The sequence below is a fragment of the Elgaria multicarinata genome, chromosome 2, assembly GCF_023053635.1.
Source record: "Elgaria multicarinata webbii isolate HBS135686 ecotype San Diego chromosome 2, rElgMul1.1.pri, whole genome shotgun sequence".
Taxonomy (NCBI): domain Eukaryota; kingdom Metazoa; phylum Chordata; class Lepidosauria; order Squamata; family Anguidae; genus Elgaria; species Elgaria multicarinata.
Window position 1 is genome coordinate 181,935,289 of NC_086172.1, and position 25,222 is coordinate 181,960,510.

Genomic DNA, 25,222 nt, shown 5'->3' on the forward strand with positions numbered 1-25,222 from the left:
GGGTGTCATATGACCCGAGGTCAATCGTCTGCATGGGCACTCTGTGCCTACATCTCCCATCATGCCTCTGAGGTGTCGCCGCCGATGACCGCCTCTGTGCCCTCTGCCCCATCCCAAGGAGCCAACCCACATCTGGCCGTAGCCATGGCAGCAGCCCACAAACAGCTCTGCCCTCTGCCAGCCTTGTACGCCCACCGCGAGGAGTCACCAACTCCCCATGAAGGCGGACTGTGGGATGCCCGGCTTTCCGAAAACTGACCCACACAGAGGTTGCAGTAGAAAAAACAGGCGCACATGCCCCAGCCATCCCCAGCAGCGCACCAGCCACTTTTCCGTTCCTCCGTTCCTGCGCAAACTGTCACTGGGGGAATAATAAAAAAAAGCCGCTCCGCCGCGCTGCCCCAGCTGGCGGGCTGGGCGCAAATGGCGGAGGCAGCTTGACTGAAGCCGCTGGCCACTCCCCTTAGCACGCCTTTTCCTAACCAGTGTGGACCGCAGTGACCTCACATCCTCCCACACGTACTGCGAATTACCGCGGGCCGGCAGGAAAAGGCGCACTAGAACTCACTTTTTTAAAGTCGGGATAAAGAGGCTTCACCGCAGGATAACGGCGGATCCTCGTGAACGTCATCTGGAAGCCTCGACGTGACTGCGGAAGGTAACGCGCGCTAGAGCCCTGTCTAGTAACGCCCTCAGACTCAGAGCAAGAAGAAGAGACCCTGGTTAGGCCTCATCTAGAGTCTTGCATCCAGTTCTGGGCTCCACAATTCAAGAAGGATGCAGACAAGCTGGAGCGTGTTCAGAGGAGGGCAACCAGGATGATCAGGGGTCTGGAAACAAAGCCCTATGAAGAGAGACTGAAAGAGCTGGGCATGTTTAGCCTGGAGAAGAGAAGATTGAGGGGAGACATGATAGCACTCTTCAAATACTTCAAAGGTTGTCACACAGAGGAGGACCAGGATCTCTTCTCGATCCTCCCAGAGTGCAGGACACGGAATAACGGGTTCATGTTAAAGGAAGCCAGATTCCGGCTGGACATCAGGAAAAACGTCCTGACTGTTAGAGCAGTACGACAATGGAATCAGTGACCTAGGGAGGTTGTGGGCTCTCCCACACTAGAGGCCTTCAAGAGGCAGCTGGACAACCATCTGTCGTTTAGGGTGGATTCCTGCATTGAGCAGGGGGTTGGACTCGATGGCCTTGTAAGCCCCTTCCAACTCTGCTATTCTATGATTCTATACATGACTCATAAAAGATTTGTTGCAGACTTTGTTGCAGTCTTTGTTGCAGTCTCTCTCTGGGGTGGGCCACCACCTTTTTCTCGGTCTTCTTAACGAACCGTGCCTGAGCACTTTCCTACCTCACACAATTTGGGTGTGGTTCTTTTTCTGGAAGTCCCACTTCCGTGGTTTCCCTGTTTCGTCTCCTCCTCCCATTAAGTTAAATATCTGTGTGCAATAGTATCATCACGGATGTAGCCTCTGTGATGCTGATCTCTGGCTAAGAGCTTCATCCCACGTGCCTGTTTCCCTTGAATTATCCCCTACAGAGCTAAGCTGTTGCTGTTGTTGTTGCTACTGGGCGGCTAGATCCTTTGCATACCGGGAAATGGGTTTAAGGGGCGAAATGTAAAAAAATCGTTGGATGACCCAATCTGATTCAAATTTGGTGTGCTTAAAGCTCTCCTTAATATCTATTACTGTGCCAAATTTCGATGTCTTTATCTTTAAAGCTTATGCAGATGTAAGCATTTGTTTAATTTTTCTTCAAATCCTGCTCCTGCGCCCCAGCGGCTGCTCGGAAAACAACCAATGATTCGCTCGAAAACTAGTAGCAAAATATTGCACTTTTGGTTAAGAAGTACAGTTAAAGCAGGATGCCTGGGAGTACTTCACAATCAAAGCAGATTATAAGCTGGAAAACTTCTGAGTCTTTTGCATGCAATTCACAGTGATTGCACAGTATAACGCTGATGTGATAAAGCTCTAAGAGTCCCGGATGATGGGGCTGCTGTTTTGTCAGTGAGAGCTGATGGCAGGAGGCGTCCTCTGGATGGCTGAGAATCGCTCTCTGGTCTTAGAACGTAGCATCGCCCCAGAGCTTAGGAACACAACACCCTCCAGCTAGTGAGAAGAGCCATGGAGTCCTATCTAACATTAGTCCTGCTTAGGGAAGACCCCAAAGGAGACGACACCCTGTAGTATTTGTCTCTTGGAAGGGGACTTGGTGCTTGAGAAGTGGAGACCGTGTAACAATAGATTTCTTTTCCTACAGAACTAGAGTGTTTTGTCTTGTGCTACAAGAGGCAGTGATGGAAAAGCAGCTGCCGTGAAGAGTCTAGATAGATGCTTCTTTCTTCTGTCGGGGCTAGTGTGCTCACTCTCGCTCGCTCTCCCACAAGATGTGGTGATGGCCACCAATTTGGATGGCTTTAAAAGGGGGAGGGTGGATAAATTCCTGGAGGCAAAGGCTATCAATGGCTACTAGTTCTGATGGTTGTGTGCTACCTCCAGTATTCGAGGCAGTAAGCCTGTGTGCCCCAGTTGCTGGGGAACATGGGTGGGAGGGTGCTGTTGCACCATGTCCTGCTTTGTGGGTCCCTGGCCGACAGCTGATTGGCCCCTGTGTGAACAGAGTGCTGGACTAGATGGACCCTCAGTCTGATCCAGCCTCAGGGCTCTTCTGATGTTCTTATCATTGGCGTGCAGACAACAGGTTCAGAGGGTTCAGTTGAACACCCTAATCCGCCGCCACCATGTTGGGGTAGCAGGGCCGGTGCTAGCTGTAGGAAAGAGTGACAAATTCAGCTGCTCCCCACCCCACTCCTCCTCTGGAAGGCTTTTTTCACTCGTGCAGCCACTGTCCCCACCCCACCCCACCCCAGCTTGCTTGCTTGCTTGCTTGCTTGCTTGCTTGCTCGCTCGTTCACTCACTCAGCCGCTCCCTGCTCCCAGCTGCTCTGCCTGACCTCTCGGGACAGTTGCTGGACAAGGTGGGAGCAGCAGCCACGCTGGGGCCAGGAAGCAGCATGTGGTGGAGCCGAGGAGGGGACTGTTTCTGTAAGTAGTAAGATTGCCCGGAGCTGTGGATTGGGGCCCTCCCCCCTTCGGAGCTGCTGCCTTGATCTCATCTTCAGCCCTGCAGGTACTGTAATGTTTGGGAGAAAGAGAGAGAGAGAAGCTGTATGTTTACATGCCTTCTCTCCTCGTCGCTGCCCCACTGCCCACCCCAGTCTGAACTCCAGCAAGAGAAAAGAAAGGGGGAAGTGGGGAGAACTGCAACGCCCCCCCCCCCCCGGACCTCCTGGCTAAGGAGGGTTCATTCAGCTGCCCTTGCTTATTTTAGGGTGTCCAACTCCCTTTTTTCAAGCCGTTCTTTTGGTAAACATGGTACGTGTGTATCTTGTGTCACTTTAAAACACAGCTGCATCACAATCCTATGTACGTCTACTCAGAAGTAAGCCCCACTGAGATCAATCAAACTTACTCTGAGGTAAATGTGCATAGGATGCAGCCTGAAAACGAAGAGAGGATGAAAAAAAGACAGGAGAAAAAGAATTGTAGAAACAGAATAGCAAGGTCACTGTGGGATATTTAACCATATTTAAAGACAATAAGTACAGTAAAATTATGCTCCTCTACTTCAGTCACAGTCAAATAATTACAACAGTGCAGTACAGATTATTTGTTAATTAAAAAATAAAGTTTATTTCAGTTTTTGTTTATTTCGTTTGTTTGATGAATGAAAAAACAGTCCTTTATTACTGTATATTCAATCAATGTTTACCTTAAAAAAAATCCCTGGCCGAATCACCTAATGAAATGTGCTGCGCACGCCTATGGTTCTTATGTTCTCTGCTCTAACACAACTGGCACCTGGTTGCACAACACCCCAGGAGTAAGTCCCCCCCTCCAGCTATGGAGTAGGTTTAAAAATAAAACCTCGGTTCCATTCCTCCCCTTCTTAACGTTTTGTTATTCATTAGCTGGTAAGCCTGTGGGCAGGGTAACAGACAATCTTGCTTTTTTAATTAATGTACAGTGCCTACATAATAATCCACACTTTATAGCCAAGAATCAAGGACCGTGTACACCCATAGATATATGCGCACATACACCAGACTCCATCCTTCTTAACAGCAGGTTAGGGGGTGAAGCTTTGCCACTTTTGACTGCAGATGGGAGCTCTCATGATTTCTCCATATAACAAACTTCCCTGTGCAGAGAAATGTAGGCCAGGAAGAATGCCCTCAAAATACTAGAACCCAAATGGGGTCATCCCATGAAGCTGATTGGTGGGAGATCCAGGACAAATAAAAGGAAGGGCTTCTTCACACAGCGCATAGTTAAATTGTGGAACTCACGACCATGGGATGTAGTGATGGCCACCAATTGGGATGGCTTTAAAAGGGGGTTGGATAAATTCCTGGAGGAGAAGGCTATCCATGGCTACTAGGCAGTAAGCCTGTGTGCACCAGTTGCTGGGGACCATGGGTGGGAGGGTGCAGTTGCACCATGTCCTGCCTTGTGGGTCCCTGGCCTACAGCTGGTTGGCTGCTGTATGAACAGAGTGCTGGACTAGATGGACCCTTGATCTGTTCCAGCATTGGACTTCTTGTGTTCTGGAATTCACTACCACAAGATGTAGTGATGGCCACCAACTTGGATGGCTTTAAAAGGGCACTAGACAAATTCATGGAGGAGAAGGCTATCAATGGCTACTAGTCCAGATGACTATATGCTAAGTCCAGTGTCAGAGCAGTGTGGGTCTATGTACACCAGTTGCTGGGGAACATGGGCGTGAGGGTGCTATTCCACTCATATCCTGCCAATGAGCTTCCAATAGGCATCTAGTTGGCACTTTGTGAACAAAGAGCTGGACTAGATTGATCTTTGCTCTGATCCAGCACAACTCTTTTATGTGATTATAAGGTATTGCCATATTTTCTCGGATATGTGCAAATGCATCGTGGAAGATGAAACATCCACTTCCATTTCAGGGCAAATGAAAGTCCTCTCTGAGAGCCAACCTCCTTCTGATGCAATTTGTCATAGAAGCAATATTTAAGTGGGAGTCTCTGCTCTTTGTTGTACACACTTTTAATGGCTCGTTCCTATCGAGGGGGGAATTGATGACACGTTAATGGACTTCCTAGGTACTGTTAAGATATAAATAATCATGGTCCCATTGTGATGAATGGCATGCTCCTTTTTGAAGCTCCTTATTCCAGGGGACAATTTTAAGCAAAGGGACATGTTTTCATGTAGCGGTGGGCACTTATCCCTCATTTGCAATAATAACAGCTTAGGCAGACTGGGAAGGTGTTTCTTCCCCCTTAACTCGGCTTTGCTTTTCTATTCCTCTCTTGCGCCATGTTTTCTACAACCACCTGTCATTGCTGCCTTTTTTAAAAATCCAGCTTAATGCAACCACATCACTAGTCCTGTTCTCATGACGCAGGAGTCTTTATCACCACACGGCCAATGGTGTGACATTAGGGCGTCATTGTGGTCCAAATGGCTGGGCTTTGGCGAAACCATACCTGCATCTAGGCTACTCCCACAATCTCTATCCCATCTTCATCTCTGGAACCCGCATTGTCAGCATGGAGCTAGCTATGATAGCGAGACAAAAGAAGAGAAAACATCCATGATTAGAGCTCCAGGAACTGCAAGGAAGAGTGGCTAAAATGAATTGTATGATAGGGCCTTTTGTCTTAGAAAAGTAAATTAGGCAATGATCATTGAATTACAGAGAATCAAATAGTTATAGCTAACAAGGAGTCCAGAGATAAAGCAAATGGAAAACAGACAACTAGAGAACAGCTAGTTCTCTGTTCCTAGTTTTCTTTGTAAGTTGGAGAAGAGATGTAAGACACTGATGGAGTCCGTGTACATGGGAAGTCATGCTTTCATTCAGCAGAACTACTGCAGTGGTCAAGTAAGAGGTTTCTACAGGAGTCAACCTTTGCCTGAAGCCATCTAGCTGTTTGGTATCTTGCGCCACCTTTAAAACAAACCCTGGGATATGTGGGGGGGGGGGGGGGGGCGGGGATTCATGAATCTCTTCATAAATGACTGAAGAAATGAATCAATACAACTGGAAATGTTCCATACACCAATTTACTTTGAATCCACCTTTTGTTCTCATAGATCAAACTTGACAGATGGGGCGGGTTGTTTTTCCCTGTTTTGCTTTTGTATCCCTTGCACAAATTAAAGATGTGTAATAGAAAGTTTGTTGAGTGGGATTTTTGTTTGTTTTTAACACACACGCCCAGTTCCTCTGCGTTGGCAAGCTTCTCACAAGGAATTGCTTCGATGTTCTTGCCAGGCTTAATATTCAAAAAGGACATTTCATCAAGATGGCACCTGCCAAGTGCCCTTGGGATGTCCATTAAATATTGAATGGCTTTCCCCTCAGTGCCCTGAGGCCAAGAGTGCTTACAGTAAGCCACTGTGTGTGATTTCTAGTAACATTGGCACAGCAAAGCATTGTCAATAAGACTGGTAATTGGAAAAGTGTTTTGGTGGCAGCGCAGAATCACCGGGGGGGGGGAGGGAGGACGTAGCAAAAGGAGGACCTTTTACTCCCCCACTTATGTCTGAAGGATGCCAGACGCAATAAGTGCATGTGTGTGTGTGTTGGAGCAGGGGAGTGAGGGTGGGGATTAGCCCCAGTGTTACGAGGTAGCTTCTGTGAGCAGTACTGACTCCATTTTGAAGCGACCCAAAACCCCACCTACAGACTGAGAGCATTCACAGAAGGCCTAGGTCAAGTCACCATTTCCTGATAGACTTCTTCAAATGCCTTCCCCAGAGACAAAGGTAGGGGTAAAACTAAGCAGAATATGAATGCTGGATGGCAAGAGTCATACCTGGTCATACACCTGCTAATGCAGCCCTGTTGCTGAACTCTAGGCTGCATCAAGAACAGCCATCATCCCAAATCACCCTCTTTTGTTCCCATAGCAAGTAGATCTTCAGATAAGATCATACAAAACCCCTCAAGTTGGAGAGAAGAGAGAGGCTAGCTCTCTCTCTCTCTCTTTAGAACCAGAAACACAGAGCGTACTACACTTTCCAGCTTGCGAGTGCAAGCCGCCATGGGTGAGTGCGTTGCCTCGCTGCATTCTTTTCCTCTTCACCTAAGACCAAGAGCTGCAACGCTCCCCAGTTCTGCTCCACAGGAAAGGGCTGCAGCCCAAGGAAAGGTATATTGCCTTTAAAGATTCCCTCTACTCTTTCCCCTGCTGTCTGTGTGTGTGCATGCTCTTAAGTCTCAAAAAGTATTTTTCAGTCTTGAAACTGCTTCTAAGCTTCTACTTGCTCAGCTAATTTCCCCAAAACTAGCTTGTGCCTTTGTATTTCTTTCAACCTCAATAAATGTGCCATTGTGGCGTTATCCCCTTCAGTGCTGTAAGTATTCTTGAGTAAGAATCGCCTTACTTCGCCACAGACGCTCTATTGCCAATGTCAAAAGATTCCTTATAAGCGGGTGTAAGTCTCACTGGAACATGTGCAAGTTTGTACACGGGTCTAATGAGAGCACATCACGTAACAGTTCAAAACCAGTAGATTTGGGGGAGATTGTTTTATACTGATTTTGTGCAGCTCCCGTTCGTTTCAAAGGTGGTTGTACAGCATAATATCCTAGCAGATGATAACCACCTTTCCTAAGCTCTGGGAATATAAGTAGATGCTTTATACCAAGTCAGAGCCTTGGTCCATCTAGGTCAGTATTGGAGACACCGATTGCAGTGGGTCAGCAGAGGTCCAGGCAGAAATCCTGGACCTCTTTTCGTCGCCAGCTGAAGACCTTTTGATTCTCTCAGTATTTTAACACTTAATTTTAACTTCAATTTAAATTTTACTGTTCTAACTCTGTATTTTAATGTTATATCAATTTCTGCTGCGTGGTTTTATCCTGGTTGTGCTTTTTATACTGTATTTTGTGTTTGTGTTTTTAACCTGTTGGTTGTTCTATGATGGTTTTAATTTTTGTGAACCGCCCAGAGAGCTTCGGCTATTGGGCGGTATAAAAATGTAATAAATAAATAAATAAATCTTTCCCCAACCTACTGAGAGATGCCAGGGACTGAACCTGAAGAGTAGAATGATAGAATAGTAGAGTTGGAAGGGGCCTACAAGGCCATCGAGTCCAACCCCCCGCTCAATGCAGGAATCCACCCTAAAGCATCCCTGACAGAGGGTTGTCCAGCTGCCTCTTGAAGGCCTCTAGGGTGGGAGAGCCCACCACCTCCCTAGGTAACTGGTTCCATTGTTGTACTGCTCTAACAGTCAGGAAGTTTTTCCTGATGTCCAGCTGGATTCTGCCTTCCTGTAACTTGAGCCCGTTAGTCCTTGTCCTGCACTCTGGGGTGATCGAGCTGCTGAACCGTGGTTCTTCCCTATTTTTGGCATAGGTGTGAAAGCGAGGAACATGATTCTACTCTGCAGGTTCAGTCCCTGCAAGTTCTGTCCCTGGATTCAAGACCAGCTTCATACATGAAGGAAGGATAATCTTGTGCACCATCATGCCTTGCCTGTGACGTGCTGAGATCCAGAAAGGGAGGGCCACTTGCATGTCCCCCCTGTTCTGGATCAAGATTTCTCCAGATCTGCAGGGCATCACACTGCCCATGCAAGAGCTGTGCTTGCAAAGCTTAAACCCCGTCGCCCTTCTTCTGTCTACTTCTAGGCTGGACAGCAGCGCTGGTGGGAACAGGAAATCGCTGTGAATGGGAAGATCCAGAAGGGAGAATTAATTACTTACAACTTGACAGAGCTGATCAAGCCGGAGGCCTACGAAGTTCGCCTGACGCCAGTCACCATATTCGGAGATGGCGATTCCACCATTCGTGTCATCAAATACAGCGGTAAGAAGACAGGGGGTGTTCAAAGAAACGGGCCTCCTGTTCAAAGAAAGCCCATTGCAGGGGTGGGCAACGTGTGTCCCATCAGCCCCAGGCAGCACAGAGGGAACATGGGAGCTGTAAGCCAAAATATTTGGAGTGTCATAAGTTGGCTACTCCTGGCTGATTGGAATAGGAGCCCGAGGCTGCTGTTTGCCACCCTTCCAAATTCCGATGGATCAGTTGGCCAGGCAGGAGCTGGGAGGGCCTTGCATTCTTCTGGTGCCCCTGGTCAATTGCCCCTCCCCCCATGTTTCTCTACCAAATACACCAGGGAGAGAAGAGAAGGGCAGCCTTTGAGGCAAGTGGAGATCCGAACTGAACGTGATCTGGGGAAACGTGTCCCACCTAGGCTTAATCATAGAATCATAGAATAGCAGAGTTGGAAGGGGCCCACAAGACCATCCAGTCCAACCCCCTGCTCAATGCAGGAATCCACCCTAAAGCATCCCTGACAGATGGTTGTCCAGCTGCCTCTTGAAGGCCTCTAGTGTGGGAGAGCCCACAACCTCCCTAGGTAGCTGATTCCATTGTCGTACTGCTCTAACAGTCAGGAAGCTTTTCCAGATGTCCAGCTGGAAACTGGCTTCCTGTCACTTGAGTCCCTTATTCCGTGTCCTGCACCCTCTCCACTCCTGCTCTCTAGCCTCACTATTTCTCTCCCCACCCCTTTCCTCACTATTTCTCTCCGTTCCCCATCCCTGGCCGTGCTCTTTCTCTCCAGCTCCGCTCTTTCTCTGTTGCTGCTTCTCTCTACTCCCAGCTTCTAGCCCGGCTCCTTCTCTCCCCCTCTCTCTCTCCCTTTGCTTCACTTTCTCTTCTTGCCTGTCATAAATCACCACCATTAGCGAGATAAGCAGGCTGGAAACGTCAATAAACAGTCCAAGGTCGAAAGCCAAAAGTGTCCATCAGAAACTGGGTCAAACACTACTGGTTTCAGGAATGCGTCAAAGTGTGGTCAGAGTCCGGACGAAGATCAAGTTATGTTCCGGCACAGTTCAGGAGCTGGTATGCAAGGAGCAAAGGCACGGAAGTACAACAATTGCTTCCAGCACCAATCAGGGCCTCTGCCATGTCTTATATTGGGATAGTGGTGATTAGGAATCGTTGTCAGCTGCGTTGGCCTGCAGCTGGCTTCTGCCTGTTCCCGGGAAGGACCCCTCCCCACACACTCCCAGGCTCAGCTGTGCCTCCTTCCCACTCTATCCCAAGCTGAGGCACAACACTGCCCACTTGAGCAGCTGATCAGCGACAGTTCAAGAACGGGAAGGAGAATCTGCTGCCATAGCGTGTATGCATCTTTTTCTTTAACAAATTGTTTTTGAAGGGGGGCGGGAGTGGACAGCTGCACAGGTGAAGTTGGAGGCCCCAGCAGAAACTGCGTTGGGGACCCCGGAGAACGCAGCTTTTGAAAGCTGCCAGAGTGCCTCTGAGCGCCAAAGGCGTCTAAAAATCTTACTAGCCTTGGTAAGATTCTTAGAACGCATGCTCCAGATGTGTTCAACTACCACTCCCATTATCCCCAGCCAGGCTTGGGATGGCGGGGTTGTAGCCCAACACATCTGGAGCGTGCAAGGTTGGGGAAGTCAGGGATTGGGAAGTCTTCTTAAAATCAGTAATGGGGGGCTAGAAGTAATTGAGCAACCGATTCTACTAAGCGCCTTTAAAACTACGATGACATTTTAAAACAAACTTTAATTGTAATGCAGAACAAACCTTTCTCAGATTGAAACGACTTCTTCAAATGCCAGAAATGAAGCTGTTATCAGCGAGTAACTGAAGGCAGTTAATTGAATGTTTATGATCCCTCTCTTCCTCGTTTTTAATGGGAGAGCTTTCTGCATTACACGTCCATCATTGTAAACGCTTCGTTTACAAGGTGAGGAGAAACCAGAGTCCCTCTTTAGGCCCCTGGGTCACCCCACCAATCTGATCTGGTGGCCACACAGTCCCTGGGTCTCAGCAGGATCATGTCCCAATAGATGCAGAGGCTGCAGGGAGCTGCCAGCAGGGGAGCTCTGCTGGGGTGGGCTTTGTAGCCCAAAAGGGAAGCCAAAGCCCATGATAGCCGCCCTATTTGTGATGGAGACGTCTGTCAATGGCTAAAACGAACCTCTGGAGACCTGCCTCCATGCCCAGCTTGTGGGTTTCTGAAGGCATCTTGTAAGTCATGACAGACTTAATGGACCATTGATCTGATCCAGCAGAGGTCATAGAATCGTAGAACATAATTGGCAGCGTCATCCTACAGTACATGTGTTGACTCAGCAGAAAGCCCCACTGAGTTCCATGGGCCTTAACCCCAGTCAGTAGATATAGGGAGTACAGCCTTTGTCTCTTTCCTGCCCATTATTATGTGGTTTCCTTATGCTGAATTTAACTGGTTGGAGCAGGTAACCTTTCCTCTTCTGCTCTGAAGGCATTATCATCATCATCATCATCATCATCATCATCATCATATGCCATGGTCAGAGCGAGGAACTGCAGGCATTTTCAGGCTTGACAAATGGTCAGTCTTGTTAGTCATGACAGACATAATGGACCATTGATCTGATCCAGCAGAGATCATAGAATCATAGGACATAGAATCATAGAACAGCAGAGTTGGAAGGAGCCTCTAAGGCCATCGAATCCAACCTCCCCACTCAATGCAGGAACCCACCCTAAAGCATCCCTGACAGATGGTTGTCCAGCTGCCTCTTGAAGGCCTCTCGTGTGGGAGAGCCCACCACCTCCCTCGGTCATGGGTCCCATTGTCATACTGCTCCAACACTCAGGAAGTTTTTCCTGATGCCCAGCTGGAATCTGGCTTCCTGTCACTTGAACCCCTTATCTTCTAAATGCAAGCATTTGACTCAGGCCTTTCAGGCAGTACAGGGGCCAAGTGCTGACGGGGAGACAGAAAGAAGCACAGAGGTGTAGCCGGGTGGTTTTCCTCTGCGGCAGATTGGTCAGATGGAGAAGTGGAGACTGTGTGGCCAGCTTGGAAGCTACTTAGGGCCAGGTGGAGTGGGGTTGGCTCTCTCTGATCATCTGGGATCCAACCAGTTCCGAATGACCATTTGTCAAGCCTGAAAATGCCTGCGGTTCCTCGCTCTGACCATGGAATATGATGATGATGATGTCTTCAGAGCAGAAGAGGAAAGGTTCCCTGCTCCAACCAGCTTATGATCTAAAATTCAGCATAAGGAAACCACATAAGGACGGGCAGGAATGAGACAAAGGCTGTAATCCCCATATCTACTGACTTGGGAATAAGGCCCATGGAACTCAGTGGGGCTTTCTGCTGAGTCAACACATGTACTGTAGGATGACGCTGCAAATTATGATCTACGATTCTATGATCGTAGAGCCAGTTCTGGGCTCCACACTTCAAGAAGGACGCAGACAATCTGGAGCGTGTTCAGAGGAGGGAAACAAAGCCCTATGAGGAGAGACTGAAAGAACTGGGCCTGTTTAGCCTGGAGAAGAGAAGATTGAGGGGAGACATGAGAGCACTCTTCAAATACTTAAAAGGTTGTCACACAGAGGAGGGCCAGGATCTCTTTTCGATCCTCCCAGAGTGCAGGATGCGGAATAACAGGCTCAAGTGACAGGAAGCCAGATTCCAGCTGGACATCAGGAAAAACTTCCTGACTGTTAGAGCAGTATGACAATGGAACTAGTTACCTAGGGAGGTTGTGGGTTCTCCCACACTAGAGGCCTTCAAGAGGCAGCTGGACAATCCTCTGTCAGGGATGCTTTAGGGTGGATTCCTGCATTGAGCAGGGGGTTGGACTCGATGGCCTTGTAGGCCCCTTCCAACTCTGCTATTCTAGGATTCTATGATCTCTGCTGGATCAGATTAATGGTCCATTAAGTCTGTCATGACTTACAAGACGCCTTCAGAAACCCACAAGTTGGGCATGGAGGCCAGCTCTCCAGAGGTTCGTTTTAGCCATTGACAGACGTCTCCATCACAAATCGGGCGGCTGTCATGGGCTTTAGCTTTAGCGGCCATCGGCTGAGCTGACTGATGGATCCCCATCCGAGCGCAAATGTTTCTCCTGTTTGATCTGGTTTTCTGGTGGCAGGAAGGGACGCAAGGGCTGTGCCTGGCCTCAAGTCTGAAAGGCAGCACCATGAAGAGAAGGCGATGTCTTTGCTGCTGCTGCTGCTTTCGCCACAGACAAGTCCAGAGGGAAGCAGCAGCGACTGGGGAGAATGAGTCATCCCGGTTTGTGTGACTCGTCTCACATGCAATTAGAAGTTTATTGAGAATATTAATACTCTGATTCATTGGTCTTTGGCTGCAGGCAGAAAAGAGCGAGCAGGGGGCGAGGGAAAGACATGGCTCAGCCTGCCAAACTGGGTTGTAAATGCTTAACTAGGCTCTTGCCTTTCATTTGAATCCTTACATAGTAAATGTTTGTAATATCACCTGAATTTATCCTGACTCGCTGCCGCAAAGGAGCCTGTTAGCCAGGTATCGCCTTCCGCCCTCTCTAGGGCAACAATACAGCGCTTCCATTTGGATAGTATAGACACAATCAGATTCATGCCAGAAAACCTTCTGGAAAAAGCAGCTGAATTTATCTAGACTGTTTATTGATCTAGTTGCTCTACAGATGGACGAAGGAGCAATGTTTCAAATCGCCAGGCGCACAGCCTCCCAGCCTGTCTCATGAGTGATTACCGTTCGCAGTTGGGATCGCTGCTCACTCCGTGTGAATGGGACAGTGGCACAAACTGAGCAGCAGTCAAACATGAAATTTGCGCAATTTTCCCTTCTTTGATATGTGCAAATTTCCTCCATAGATTAAAGTGGGCCGGATTCAGCCTGTGGGCGAATTAGCACAAGTTATGAAATTTGCATAAATTTAAGAAATTTGTGCATATCGGACAGGAGCGCATGTTCAGCAATTTACGAACATTTTCAACGGGGCCGTCCTCCTGCTCGCGTTAGAAGTCGCGAACAGGGTATGCGCGCAAGTTCTGCGAGCGAAATTAACGTTCTGACACCTTGCTAAATTCACATCGCGCCTTTTGTCCAAAGCACTCAGGGCTTAAAAGAATGGCTTTACTGATCCCAGAGACACAATACAAAAGGAAAGAGAAACTGGGAGGGGAGAGGAAGATTTGCGCTTTCTGGTACCAATCCTTTCCTCCTGTTCTATAATGACATTGCGTAATCATAGAATCATAGAATAGCAGAGTTGGAAGGGGCCTACAAGGCCATCGAGTCCAACCCCCTGCTCAATGCAGGAATCCACCCTAAAGCATCCCTGACAGATGGTTGTCCAGCTGCCTCTTGAAGGCCTCTAGTGTGGGAGAGCCCACAACCTCCCTAGGTAGCTGATTCCACCGTCGCACTGCTCTAACAGTCAGGGAGTTTTTCCTGATGTCCAGCCGGAATCTGGCTTCCTTTAACTTGAGCCCGTTATTCCGTGTCCTGCACTCTGGGAGGATCGAGAAGAGATCCTGGCCCTCCTCTGTGGGACAACCTTTTAAGTCTTTGAAGAGTGCTGTCATGTCTCCCCTCCATCTTCTCTTCTCCAGGCTAAACATGCCCAGTTCTTTCAGTCTCTCTTCATAGGGCTTTGTTTCCAGACCCCTGATCATCCTGGTTGCCCTCCTCTGAACACGCTCCAGCTTGTCTGCGTCCTTCTTGAATTGTGGAGCCCAGAACTGGACGCAATACTCTAGAGGAGGCCTAACCCTGTATTGTAATGACAGGGTGGAAACTCCCCCTGGAGAAGGTGGTCCTGGAAGGAGCCCCCAGTCCAGGCGAGGGGATTGAGGGGGGCCCTTGTGGACTCACCTTTTCCGCTGATGCAGCCGTGCGGAGTGGTGGCTGAGGGAGGCAGTTCTCTAAGCCAAGGAGCCAAACAATCACAGCCAAGCCGATGGAGGGCCACGCTCCGGCCCAACCCAACACACCTGGCCGCCTCAAGCGAGGCCGCGTTGCTGCCACTGCCCACCAGTCAGTTGCTGGGCTGGCCGGCCATCGCACTTGTTCAGCTGGCCGGCTTCTCGCTCCACTCTCGCGGGAGCCCTGCGGCTGCGGCACGGGGTGGGTGGGTGGGGGGCCACCCACAGTAATGAAAAGTGACGGCACACCCGGCAACGCGTTCTAGAGAGCCCTGCCAGCTGCTGTAAATGCCATTGCAGGGCCGTGGCTGGCAGGGCTCTGGAGGCAGACCTTCTGGCAGGGCTGTGAGGCGAACGGCGCAAGGGCCTGCTTGCCCCATTCTACCACCCGATGTGGGCGCATGAGCCTGCAAAATGCTAGAGCCGCCCCTGGTCACAGGGCTTTGCTGCAGCCCGTGGGGACTCCGGGAACCACGGAAAACCAGAGGGTAGCTGAGAACTGCAGGGAACAACATGTTTCCCAGGGGCCCCGGGCACTCAAAGAAAGAAAGCCAGGTGGAGAAACATGCGGTGCTTTGGTTCCTGCCCTGTTGATTGCTGGAGCTTCTCCCTGGCTCTCAACGGCATCCTGGGAACAGGCAGGAAAGCGAACAGCTCTGGTGTTCCTGGGTCCTCGCTCCTGGCCCCACACCTAACACCCCTCTGAGAGCTACCAGCAGCTCAGTCCTGTCCCCGGGGCAGAGGACGTTCACTACACGTGGACACTTCCTTCCCTTGAAATCGCCTGGCACCAAAATGGACACTGTTGTTTTTATACTGTTGTTTTTATGTTTTTGATGGTTTTTAAATTTTGTATACTTTTTTTTTTAATGTTTATTGTTTTTAACTTTTGTAAACAGGCCAAAGAGCTTCAGCTATGGGGTGGTCTATAAATGTATTAAATAAATAAATAAATAAATAAATAAATAAATAAATAAATAAATAAGTAAGTAAATAAGGTGGGGGATACTTGGCTCAGCAATACTACAAACGAGAAGGATCTTGGAATTGTTGTAGATTGCAAGCTGAATATGAGCCAACAGTGCGATATGGCTGCAAGAAAGGCAAATGCTATTTTGGGCTGCATTAGTAGAAGTATAGCTTCCAAATCACGTGAGGTACTGGTTCCTCTCTATTCGGCCCTGGTTAGGCCTCATCTAGAGTATTGTGTCCAGGTCTGGGCTCCACAATTCAAGAAGGACGCAGACAAGCTGGAGCGTGTTCAGAGGAGGGCAACCAGGATGATCAGGGGTCTGGAAACAAAGCCCTATGAAGAGAGACTGAAAGAACTGGGCCTGTTTAGCCTGGAGAAGAGAAGGTTGAGGGGAGACATGATAGCACTCTTCAAATACTTAAAAGGTTGCCACACAGAGGAGGGCCAGGATCTCTTCTCGATCCTCCCAGAGTGCAGGACACGGAATAACGGGCTCAAGTTACAGGAAGCCAGATTCCGGCTGACATCAGGAAAAACTTCCTGACTGTTAGAGCAGTACGACAATGGGACCAGTTCCCTAGGAAAGTGGTGAGCTCTCCCACACTAGGGGCCTTCAAGGGGCAGCTGGACAGCCGTCTGTCAGGGATGCTTTAGGGTGGATTCCTGCATTGAGCAGGGGGTTGGACTCGATGGCCTTGTGGGCCCCTTCCAACTCTGCTGTTCTATGGTTCTATTATTCTATGGCAACGTTTTCCCGTGGAAAACTACACAGGAAGCAAAGCGCTGATTATTATTCTTTGATAAAGGAATGGGCAAAAGAATAATAAAAAATGGCATTGCTGCTAAATCAGAGAGTGCTACCAAAATAGCTTTAGGTCAGTCAAATTCAGACCTAAGTGTCTAACTCCTGACTGGAATGCAAATGCAGCGGGTGTATATCTGTAAGCAGAGATAGGGAAATGAACGGCTCTGGAGCAATGTCCGCGTATGCCATGTTTTTGATCACCAAAACGCTTTTCATCAAGGAGAACTTAGGCGAAGACTTCTATCCCAGGCGCCGGCATTACAAAGCTTCCTCTGCCCTGACAGTGTGAGCCATATAGACTTTATTACTCCTCCTGTCCATCAGTAGGAATTAGACAGAAGAAATAGGAAGATCTGGGTTCAAATCCTGACTCCTATCGAGTTTCCTCAGAAATAGTTCTATACATTCAGGAGTACATATTTAGAAACTAAACCAGTGGGACTGGCAAAAAAATAAATAAAGTTACCTTAGGGACAACTCCTCTTTAGGGTTCCATCCACGCTCTTTTTGAGACGTGCCCTTGTCCCCACCACCACCACCATCCAACCACCGGGTTGTTTTCCTAAAGTTTTTTTTACCCCTAATTCTGTAAACTTTGGGATTCCTCCAAGCCAGCTGTCGCTCCCATCTTGTGCACGATTTTGGCCACAGAAAGATCCACACTCAAATAATGACTCTGTTATTATTAAGTGTTATAGCGACAGCCTGACTATCCTTGACTACTTACCTCAGCAAAGCCTAACTGGCAGTGTTGGTGTGAAGATAAAATGGAACGATTTTTCTTTCCTCAAAGGAAAAGGATGCTGGGATGCAAACGGCATGAAATGTGTTTCCGTATTTTATTGTTGTAGGCCGCCTCGGGGGGTGGGGGGGCTTCTGCCCTGACAGACGGCCAAGAAATATTTTAAATAAATAAATAACCTCTTCCCCCCTCCATATGTTTTAATGTGATTTTATTCTGTAAGCCTCTAGGCAGGGTATTGCTCTTTTATTTGTATATTCTGTACAGCACCAAGTACATTGTTGGTGCTAAATAAATAAATAAATAATATAATATAATTTTGTGCCTATTTGGTTAACAGCAGCTACCCTATCTCAATGGCAGAGAGTGGATAACAGTATTTCCAGAATTGAATTTTGTTTTAATGTTTGTTTGTTTGTTTGTTTGTTTTAAAAAAAACAACTTAAAAACTTACGTGCCAACTCACAAGACAGAAGTAGTAAACTGAGAGTGCAGTTGGAACAGATTTGGGAAGAACTGGGCATGTAAAGGATGAAACCCAGATTTCAGAGAAATCAGTAGCAAATTTATCATCAGCATGGGCAGACATTTCTAGTAATTTTGGATCTCATCTCTCTTTTTCTTGCAGCCCCAATGAACCCTCACCTACGTAAGTATTTGAACTACTTTGTTTCTTCGTTAACTGGAATTAAATGATCTTATTAATATTGAGCGCCATCACACCAGCGTTATAGCCCGCTGTCGCGGTGCGTTGCATTCAAAGGACTCAGATGACGCCATCCACGTCCTGCCCTGATCTCACCTCTTCCCCCGCCCTTTGCGAGGTTTCCAAGTGTGGGGAAGGAACGGTTTTTCCAGCAATGCGCTCGACCCTCTACGTGTATTTTTATCCCATCGTACTCAATCTGATGTTCTGAGGACGGGCAGCATTGCTGATGGAAGGAAGGGGGCGTGCCAGGGCGAGGTGTCCCTGCAAACAACCAATAGACTGGAAGGGGAGGTACAAATGAGATCTGTGGGGTGGGGGGAAACAGCGATTATGAGGAGAGGTGTGAAGATGAATGAAACGTAAGGCTTTCAAACGCTAATTAAACGGAGGGATACAAGGGCAAATGTTCAGGTGTGATGGAGCTCACAGTGTCAGTAATGTGCACAGTATAAGTTAAAAGAGACTGTAGTTTACATTTTGACTGAAGAAGATACAGGCCGTAGCTAGACGGGGTTTTATCCCGGGGCAATCCCTGGGATCGTCCCTGTGCGTCATGCCCCGGAATCTCACCTTCCCCTTTTGGCCCAGTTTTTACGCGGTCACGGGCTAAGCCTGAGACCGCAGAACGTGTGGCTGGGCACCGCAGTTTGTCCCGGCTCCTGTGCCCGTCGGGGGTGGGGTGGGGGGGAGCGAGGAAATTATTTCTTTTTAAAAACAAAACAAAACAACCTTACCTTTTGCACATGAGCGTTCGTGCACATCTTCTCCTTTAAGATTTTTTTTAAAAATGGCGGGCACATCGCCTCTCCCTCTGAGGTCGTCACACGCCGCATGTAAACAGAGGGGGGATCTCGCAATAAAACCATCGTGAGATCTTCACTCCTCTGTCGCAGACTAACAGGTCGGTCTAGCTTAGGGTGACCATACGAAAAGGAGGACAGGGCTCCTGTATCGAGAAGGGAATTTCAGCAGATGTCATTTGTATATATGGAGAACCTGGTGAAATTCCCTCTTCATCACAACAGTTAAAGCTGCAGGTGCCCTGCCCTCTTTTAAATCTGGTCACAGTATAGCTGCAGTATTGCTCCTGCAGCTTTAACTGTTGTGATGAAGAAGAGGGAATTTCACCAGGTTCTCCATATATACAAATGACACCTGCTGAAATTCCCTTTTCTATGCAACTGTTAAAGATACAGGAGCCCTGTCCTCCTTTTGATTGGGTCACCCTACTCTAGCTAAGGCCACAGTGAGCAAGTGGATGGATGGAAAAGACGACCTAGGAAAGAAGGCAAACACCAAATGCAGCCACAGGATTTGACCCTTGTCGTCAGCTCAGCCCACCACCTCCCTAAGCAGTTGGTTATTTATCTATTACTAATTTATTACTAATTTAATTCTATTTTAACGTTTGTAAATTTATATTTATATGTTTTAATTGTACATGTTTTAATTTTGTAAACCGCCTTGAGTCCCAGTACTGAGAAAAAGGCGGCGTATAAATAAATATAATAATAATAATAATAATAATAATAATAATAACAATAATAAATATTATTTATATTTTGTCTTTCCACCAAAGAATTGTGCTGAAGGTGGACATGAATAACAAAAACAAGATTAAAATGTAATTAAAATTTAAATTAAATAAATCATTAAAGCAAATAAATTAAAAGCACAATTCAAAAGAACAATAAAAGAAATAAATGTCCTTCAGGTGTTGTTGTTTTTTAAAACCATATAAATGTGTTTTCAGACCTTGCTACTGGCATTTATTTTGGTTCTTACTTTGGTTTTATTCTGTTTTAAACTTACAGTTTTAACATTGTGTTTTACTAGATATTATACTTGTGGCTTTAAGTTTGTTTTCTGAACTGCCCAGAGAGTTTCAGCCAATGGGTGGTATAAAAATGTAATAAATCCATGCACTCCTGCCCACTGCCCATACCTGGGCCTCCAGGTTCAAAGCTGAAATCTAGGAGTCCACCCAATGTGAGTCTTTGGTGGGAACATCACCCCGTCCAGCACAGGTTGAATCCTTTCCCCCTGATCTGCCTTTCAGCTTCGCAGGTGGTGTTAAGGTGAAACCATTATTCATGTGAATGTGCTGTCGATCTGTTGGCAGGAGAATTCCACTGCGGCTTTGAAGATGGCAACATTTGCTTATTCACCCAAGATGAAAAGGACAATTTTGACTGGACAAGACAAAACATTGTCCTCCGAGACACAAAATACACGCCAAACACGGGGCCCAGTGCCGACCGCTCTGGCTCCAAGGAAGGTACGGTGCATCTCTGGACTGGATTTTGCAATGGAAAGTAGGGGCACCACACAGACAATGGCTGCATTCACATGACCAAATGCACAAGCTTTTTGTCTGTGCGCACAAACCTTTTGCTCCTCTGTTAAAGGCCTGCTACAAATAAAGGAGGAAACTGCTAATTAATATAAGCAGTAGCCTATATGCACCAGTTGCTGGGGAACATGGGCGGGAGGGTGCTGTTGCACCATGTCCTGCCTTGTGGGTCCCTGGCCGATGGCTGGTTGGCCACTTTGTGAACAGAGTGCTGGACTAGATGGACCCTTGGTCTGATCCAGCATCAGGGCTCTTCTGGTGTTCTTATGTTCCGATTTTATTTTCCCATTTTGGCTGAAACTATGGTCACCAGCTTTGAAACAAGCCAGTATATATTAAACCAACTTGAGACCTTGAAGTCTGCCTCAGGCAAATTCCTGTTGTTGATGATGTTGTTGTTCTTTTTATAAAGAATTGGCCGTTTCTACACCTGTCTTTTCCCCCGGGATCATCCCTGTGCATCCCAATGACACACAGGGGATCCCAGGAGCAGGCAGGGACGATCCCTCCATTTGCCGGGGATAATCCTTAGGTGTAGAAAGGGCCGTTGATAACTTGCCATCAACCAGGAAATTCCTAAACGGTGATAGACTCTTTGCAGAAAGAGATCTGGAGTATCCGGTACCTTTCTGAACCAGCACTAAAAACTAGGGCTGTGCACGGACCCCCTGATCCGCTCCGTTCCCGATCCGCAAATTGCGGCTCGGGCCCGCTGTGCCCCGCCTTGATCCGCTGCGGCCTGGTTTTCCTGTTTGAGTCCTCGGGCTCAGTTGAAGCCGGCGACGGGCCACGACGGACGCAGGTAAGACCCCCCTCCCCCTTGCCCCTTACCTGGCTTTGCCGCTGCCGCTGCACAGGCGGCGGCGGCAGGGACAGGTAACCACCTCCTCCTTCCTCCCCCTTACCTGCTTCTGTCCGCGGCCCTGCGGGTGCTTCAACTGAGCCCAAGGACTCAAACAGGAAAACCAGGCCGCAGTTCTTCCTGTTTGAGTCCTCGGGCTCAGTTGAAGCAGCTGCGGTGCCGCGGACGGATATAGGTAAGACCCCCCTCCCCCTTGCCCCCTTACCTGGCTCTGCCGCTGTCACTGCATGGCGGCAGCGGCAGCGGAAGGGCCAAGTAAACCCCTCTTACCATTTTTGCAGAGCTCCTGATTGAGGCGAAGGATCCGCCTTCACTTCAATCCGCTCTGCAATGCTCCGCTGCTCCCCCGATCCTCTTCGCCTCCACCTTAAGGGGAAGCGAAGCACCCCGATCTGCTTCTGCTTCTCCGGTCTGAGGAGAAGCAGAGCACAGCCCTCTCGATGTTTTGGACTTTAGCCCCCAGCATTCCTGACCATTGGCCATGCTGGATGGGGCTGATGGGAGCTGAAGTCCAAATCAACTGGAGGATGCCAAGTTGGGGAAGTCTGCAAAGGAACTCTGAAGGGGGGAATAGCAGCAACAGCCATCACCTGAGAGTTAACGGTGCTTAGATACTTGGGTTTCAGCAGTCCTTATAAAGTCTAACTCTCATTCCCAGCTGCATGGATGAGACTGAGGCCATAATTACTTCCCTAAGATCATTTGCTGAGTTCGAGGCTGAGACAAGATTTGAACTGGGAGGCTCCCACCTCTCAGAACATCTCTCCCACTCTCATTAAATTATGCCCCCCCCCCCGGAGCCTTTGAGGCTTGGAAAGAAACTATGCCAACATTTCCTTTTGCAAATACAATTATCTTAACATTCTTCTCTTCTCTTTTCCTGCACTTTAGCAGGGAAGGGTTTCCTTTGCAATAGATGCCATTTGGGATGGAGAGTTGGGGCCCAAAGGACAACGACGAGTAGCGTTATGCGTTGAGGAAATGGTCTGGGTTCCTTGCAAGCTCTGGGATTTCACTGTGTGAACGAGGAACCTTATAGACCAGGGGTGCGGAACTTCTTTCAGCCTGAGGGCCGGGTTCCATTCAGAGAAGCTCTTGGGGGCCACATCCCAGTGGTGGGTGGGTTGAAAGGCAAGAGGGACGGAGACAAACGCCAGCAACGCCGGCCTGCTTGAGTTTAAAGCTGTTCCCGCCTGTGACTAGGCATCAGGAGACGCGTTTCAACCGTTTAGAATGGGAAATAACTGCACAGAACCTGGAAAATCCCCCACAACTGGGGGTCAGGGCAAAGGCATGTGAGCCGCTGGGTAACCCAAGAGCTCCACCTTTGCCTCCCGGGCTAATGATACGTCACTCCTGAAGCTGGGGTCTAAACCAGGGGGGCTTCTGTGGGTTGTGGGGACTGAGGCCTCAAACTCCTATTGCAGCATGGGAGGAAATCAAGGGTGCAACTTGTGGCTTTGCCAACACTGGGCTTCTGGGTTTGCCAGCTCTGATTAGGACTGATGAAATCCCCTCACACACACACACCTTCATTGGGCCTTTCTTTCCAACAAAGGTGGACAGGGGGAAGATTTGGGAACATTCATGAGGGTGTGATGGCAAGGTCAAAGGTCAAATGACTTTCAGGTGGGATGCCCATTACGAGGTAGCCCACCCAACATTGGCCTAGCTGCCCACAGTTCCCAGCCTCAACTGAACAACAACAACAACAACTCTTCTTCTTCTTCTTCTTCTTCTTCTTCTTCTTCTTCTTCTTCTTCTTCTTCTTCTTCTTCTTCTTCTTCTTCTTCTTCTTCTTCTTCTTCTAGGATTCTTCATGTACATTGAAGCCTCCAGTCCCAGGAAAGAAGGAGACAAGGCCCGTCTCATTAGCCCTGTTTTCAGCATCCCCCCGAAAAACCCATATGGAGCCACTACCACTGCATATTGCTTTAGTTTCTACTACAACATGTATGGACAACACATAGGTGAGTAGAATCCACCAATCATATCATCGCCACCACGATCACAAGATGAGTTTACACAAAGTTTCTAAGGGATACTGAACGTCCTTCAGGCCTTGAGGATGTCTCCTTCCTATCTGCTACCTTCGACCTTCACTCAGTCCCATATCTCCAGCACCTGATGCATAAGGATGTACTGCAATAACTGAGCACATTTTGCCACTGGTTTTTACTTTTTCAACTGCTACCCTCCAGAGAGACTTCTGATGTAGAGATGTTGACAGAAATGGGCTGTGGCCTAGCCAAACGCTTTCGGGGTTGTCTGTATGGCCACAGCTAGACCTAAGGCTTATCCTGGGATCATCCCGGGTTCGCCCCTGCCTGAGCAATGGATCCCCTGTGTGTCACCTAGATGAACAGGTCTGACCCCTGGACGATCCAGGGATACACCTTAGGTCTAGCTATGGCCCAAGACTCATCACTGCCAGGCTTTTATTCTGTTCTTACATGGAAAACACACACACACACAAATGTTTGAATGTTCATGAACATTCTGTAACTCCTCAGCTGCTGAGTGGATTACTAGGCAGGACTCATCTCAGACATCTGAAGCCTGAGCTTTGAGCAATTGTAGCTTGCTTCTACCTGCTGGACTTTCCTCCTTCTGGGAATAATCCAGCATAGTCGCTATTTTTTTTTCTTGCACCTCTGAATGTGAAGTCACCTTATACTGCGTCTGACCCTTAGTCCATGAAGTCCAGTATTATCAACACTGACTGGCAGCAGCAGCAGCACTCCGGGGTTCCAGGCAGGAGTTTTTCCAGCCCTACCCGAAGATGCTGCCAGGGTTCGAACCTGGGACCTTCTGCATGCCAAGCAGGGGCTCTATCCTGCTGAGCTACAGCCAGTAGGACAATGGGACCAGTTCCCGAGGGAGGTTGTGGGCTCTCCCGCACTAGAGGCCTTCAAGAGGCAGCTGGACAAGGATCTGTCAGGGATGCTTTAGGGTGGATTCCTGCATTGAGCCGGGAGTTGGACTCGATGGCCTTGTAGGCCCCTTCCAACTCTGCTATTCTATGATTCTATGATCTCTTCTCGATCCTCCCAGAGTGCAGGACACGGACTAACGGGCTCAAGTTAAAGGAAGCCAGATTCCGGCTGGACATCAGGAAAAACGTCCTGACTGTTAGAGCAGTATGACAATGGGACCAGTTCCCGAGGGAGGTTGTGGGCTCTCCCACACTAGAGGCCTTCAAGAGGCAGCTGGACAACCATCTGTCAGGGATGCTTTAGGGTGGATTCCTGCATTGAGCAGGGGGTTGGACTCGATGGCCTTGTAGGCCCCTTCCAGCTCTGCTATTCTATGATTCTATGATTCTTTCCCCCTGTTCTGTGCTTTCATTTGGTGCCTCATTCATCTCTCTGCCCTGCCACCCATGGAAGCATCCTAAAAGCTTGTCCAAAGCTGTCTTTCATTTTGCAAACAGATGCACAAATAAGGATAAAAGGGGACGCGTGCTCTAGGCAACACGCCTCGCTCCTCACATCACACATGAGCCCTCAGAGTTAGAGGTGTCCAACCGCCCTCGCGCACCTCTTCCTCGGCTATTAAGCGACAGGCCCGGCTGAAATCAGAACCTGCCGCTCCGTCGCCCAGCCCCTCCGTCAGGTGCCACATTACGCGGCTCGGCAGCCCAGCAGCTCTCGCTCCTTGGCTCTCACCTGGGATTACTCCTCATTGCAAATCTGTTAGCCGAGATCCATGCCGAGGGACTTGGGAGGCCATTAAATTAAGACGAATCAAGCTGGAGAAGGGGGCACGGAGCTTCTCGAGCTAAATCGACGCGACCCGCACAAAAGCTTCCCGCGGAGTTTGGGGGAAAGGCCTTCAGCCTCAGCCCATCTCTTTCATTCCAGGCTTTTAAGCCCTCTTTAAGCTCCTTCCAGAGATCAAGTGAGGCTGGTTGGCAACATCCATATGCATGGAAGCGCTGCTCCTTGTTAGAAGTGGAAATGAAAGGCGTCGCCGCGCAGACGCACGTCCCGTGGATAAGCCCTCCTTAAGCTT

General features: G+C 48.6%; 1 protein-coding gene across 1 annotated transcript in view; it reads left to right on the forward strand.

Annotated features, from left to right (window-relative positions):
* Positions 1-25,222, forward strand: part of MDGA2 (MAM domain containing glycosylphosphatidylinositol anchor 2) — a 511,487-nt gene that overhangs the window by 456,646 nt on the left and 29,619 nt on the right. The window contains exons 11-14 of the mRNA XM_063118281.1: positions 8,701-8,878; positions 17,913-17,933; positions 20,116-20,271; positions 23,020-23,178. Of these exons, the coding sequence (XP_062974351.1) occupies positions 8,701-8,878; positions 17,913-17,933; positions 20,116-20,271; positions 23,020-23,178 (514 nt within the window). The remainder of the gene's footprint in view (positions 1-8,700; positions 8,879-17,912; positions 17,934-20,115; positions 20,272-23,019; positions 23,179-25,222) is intronic.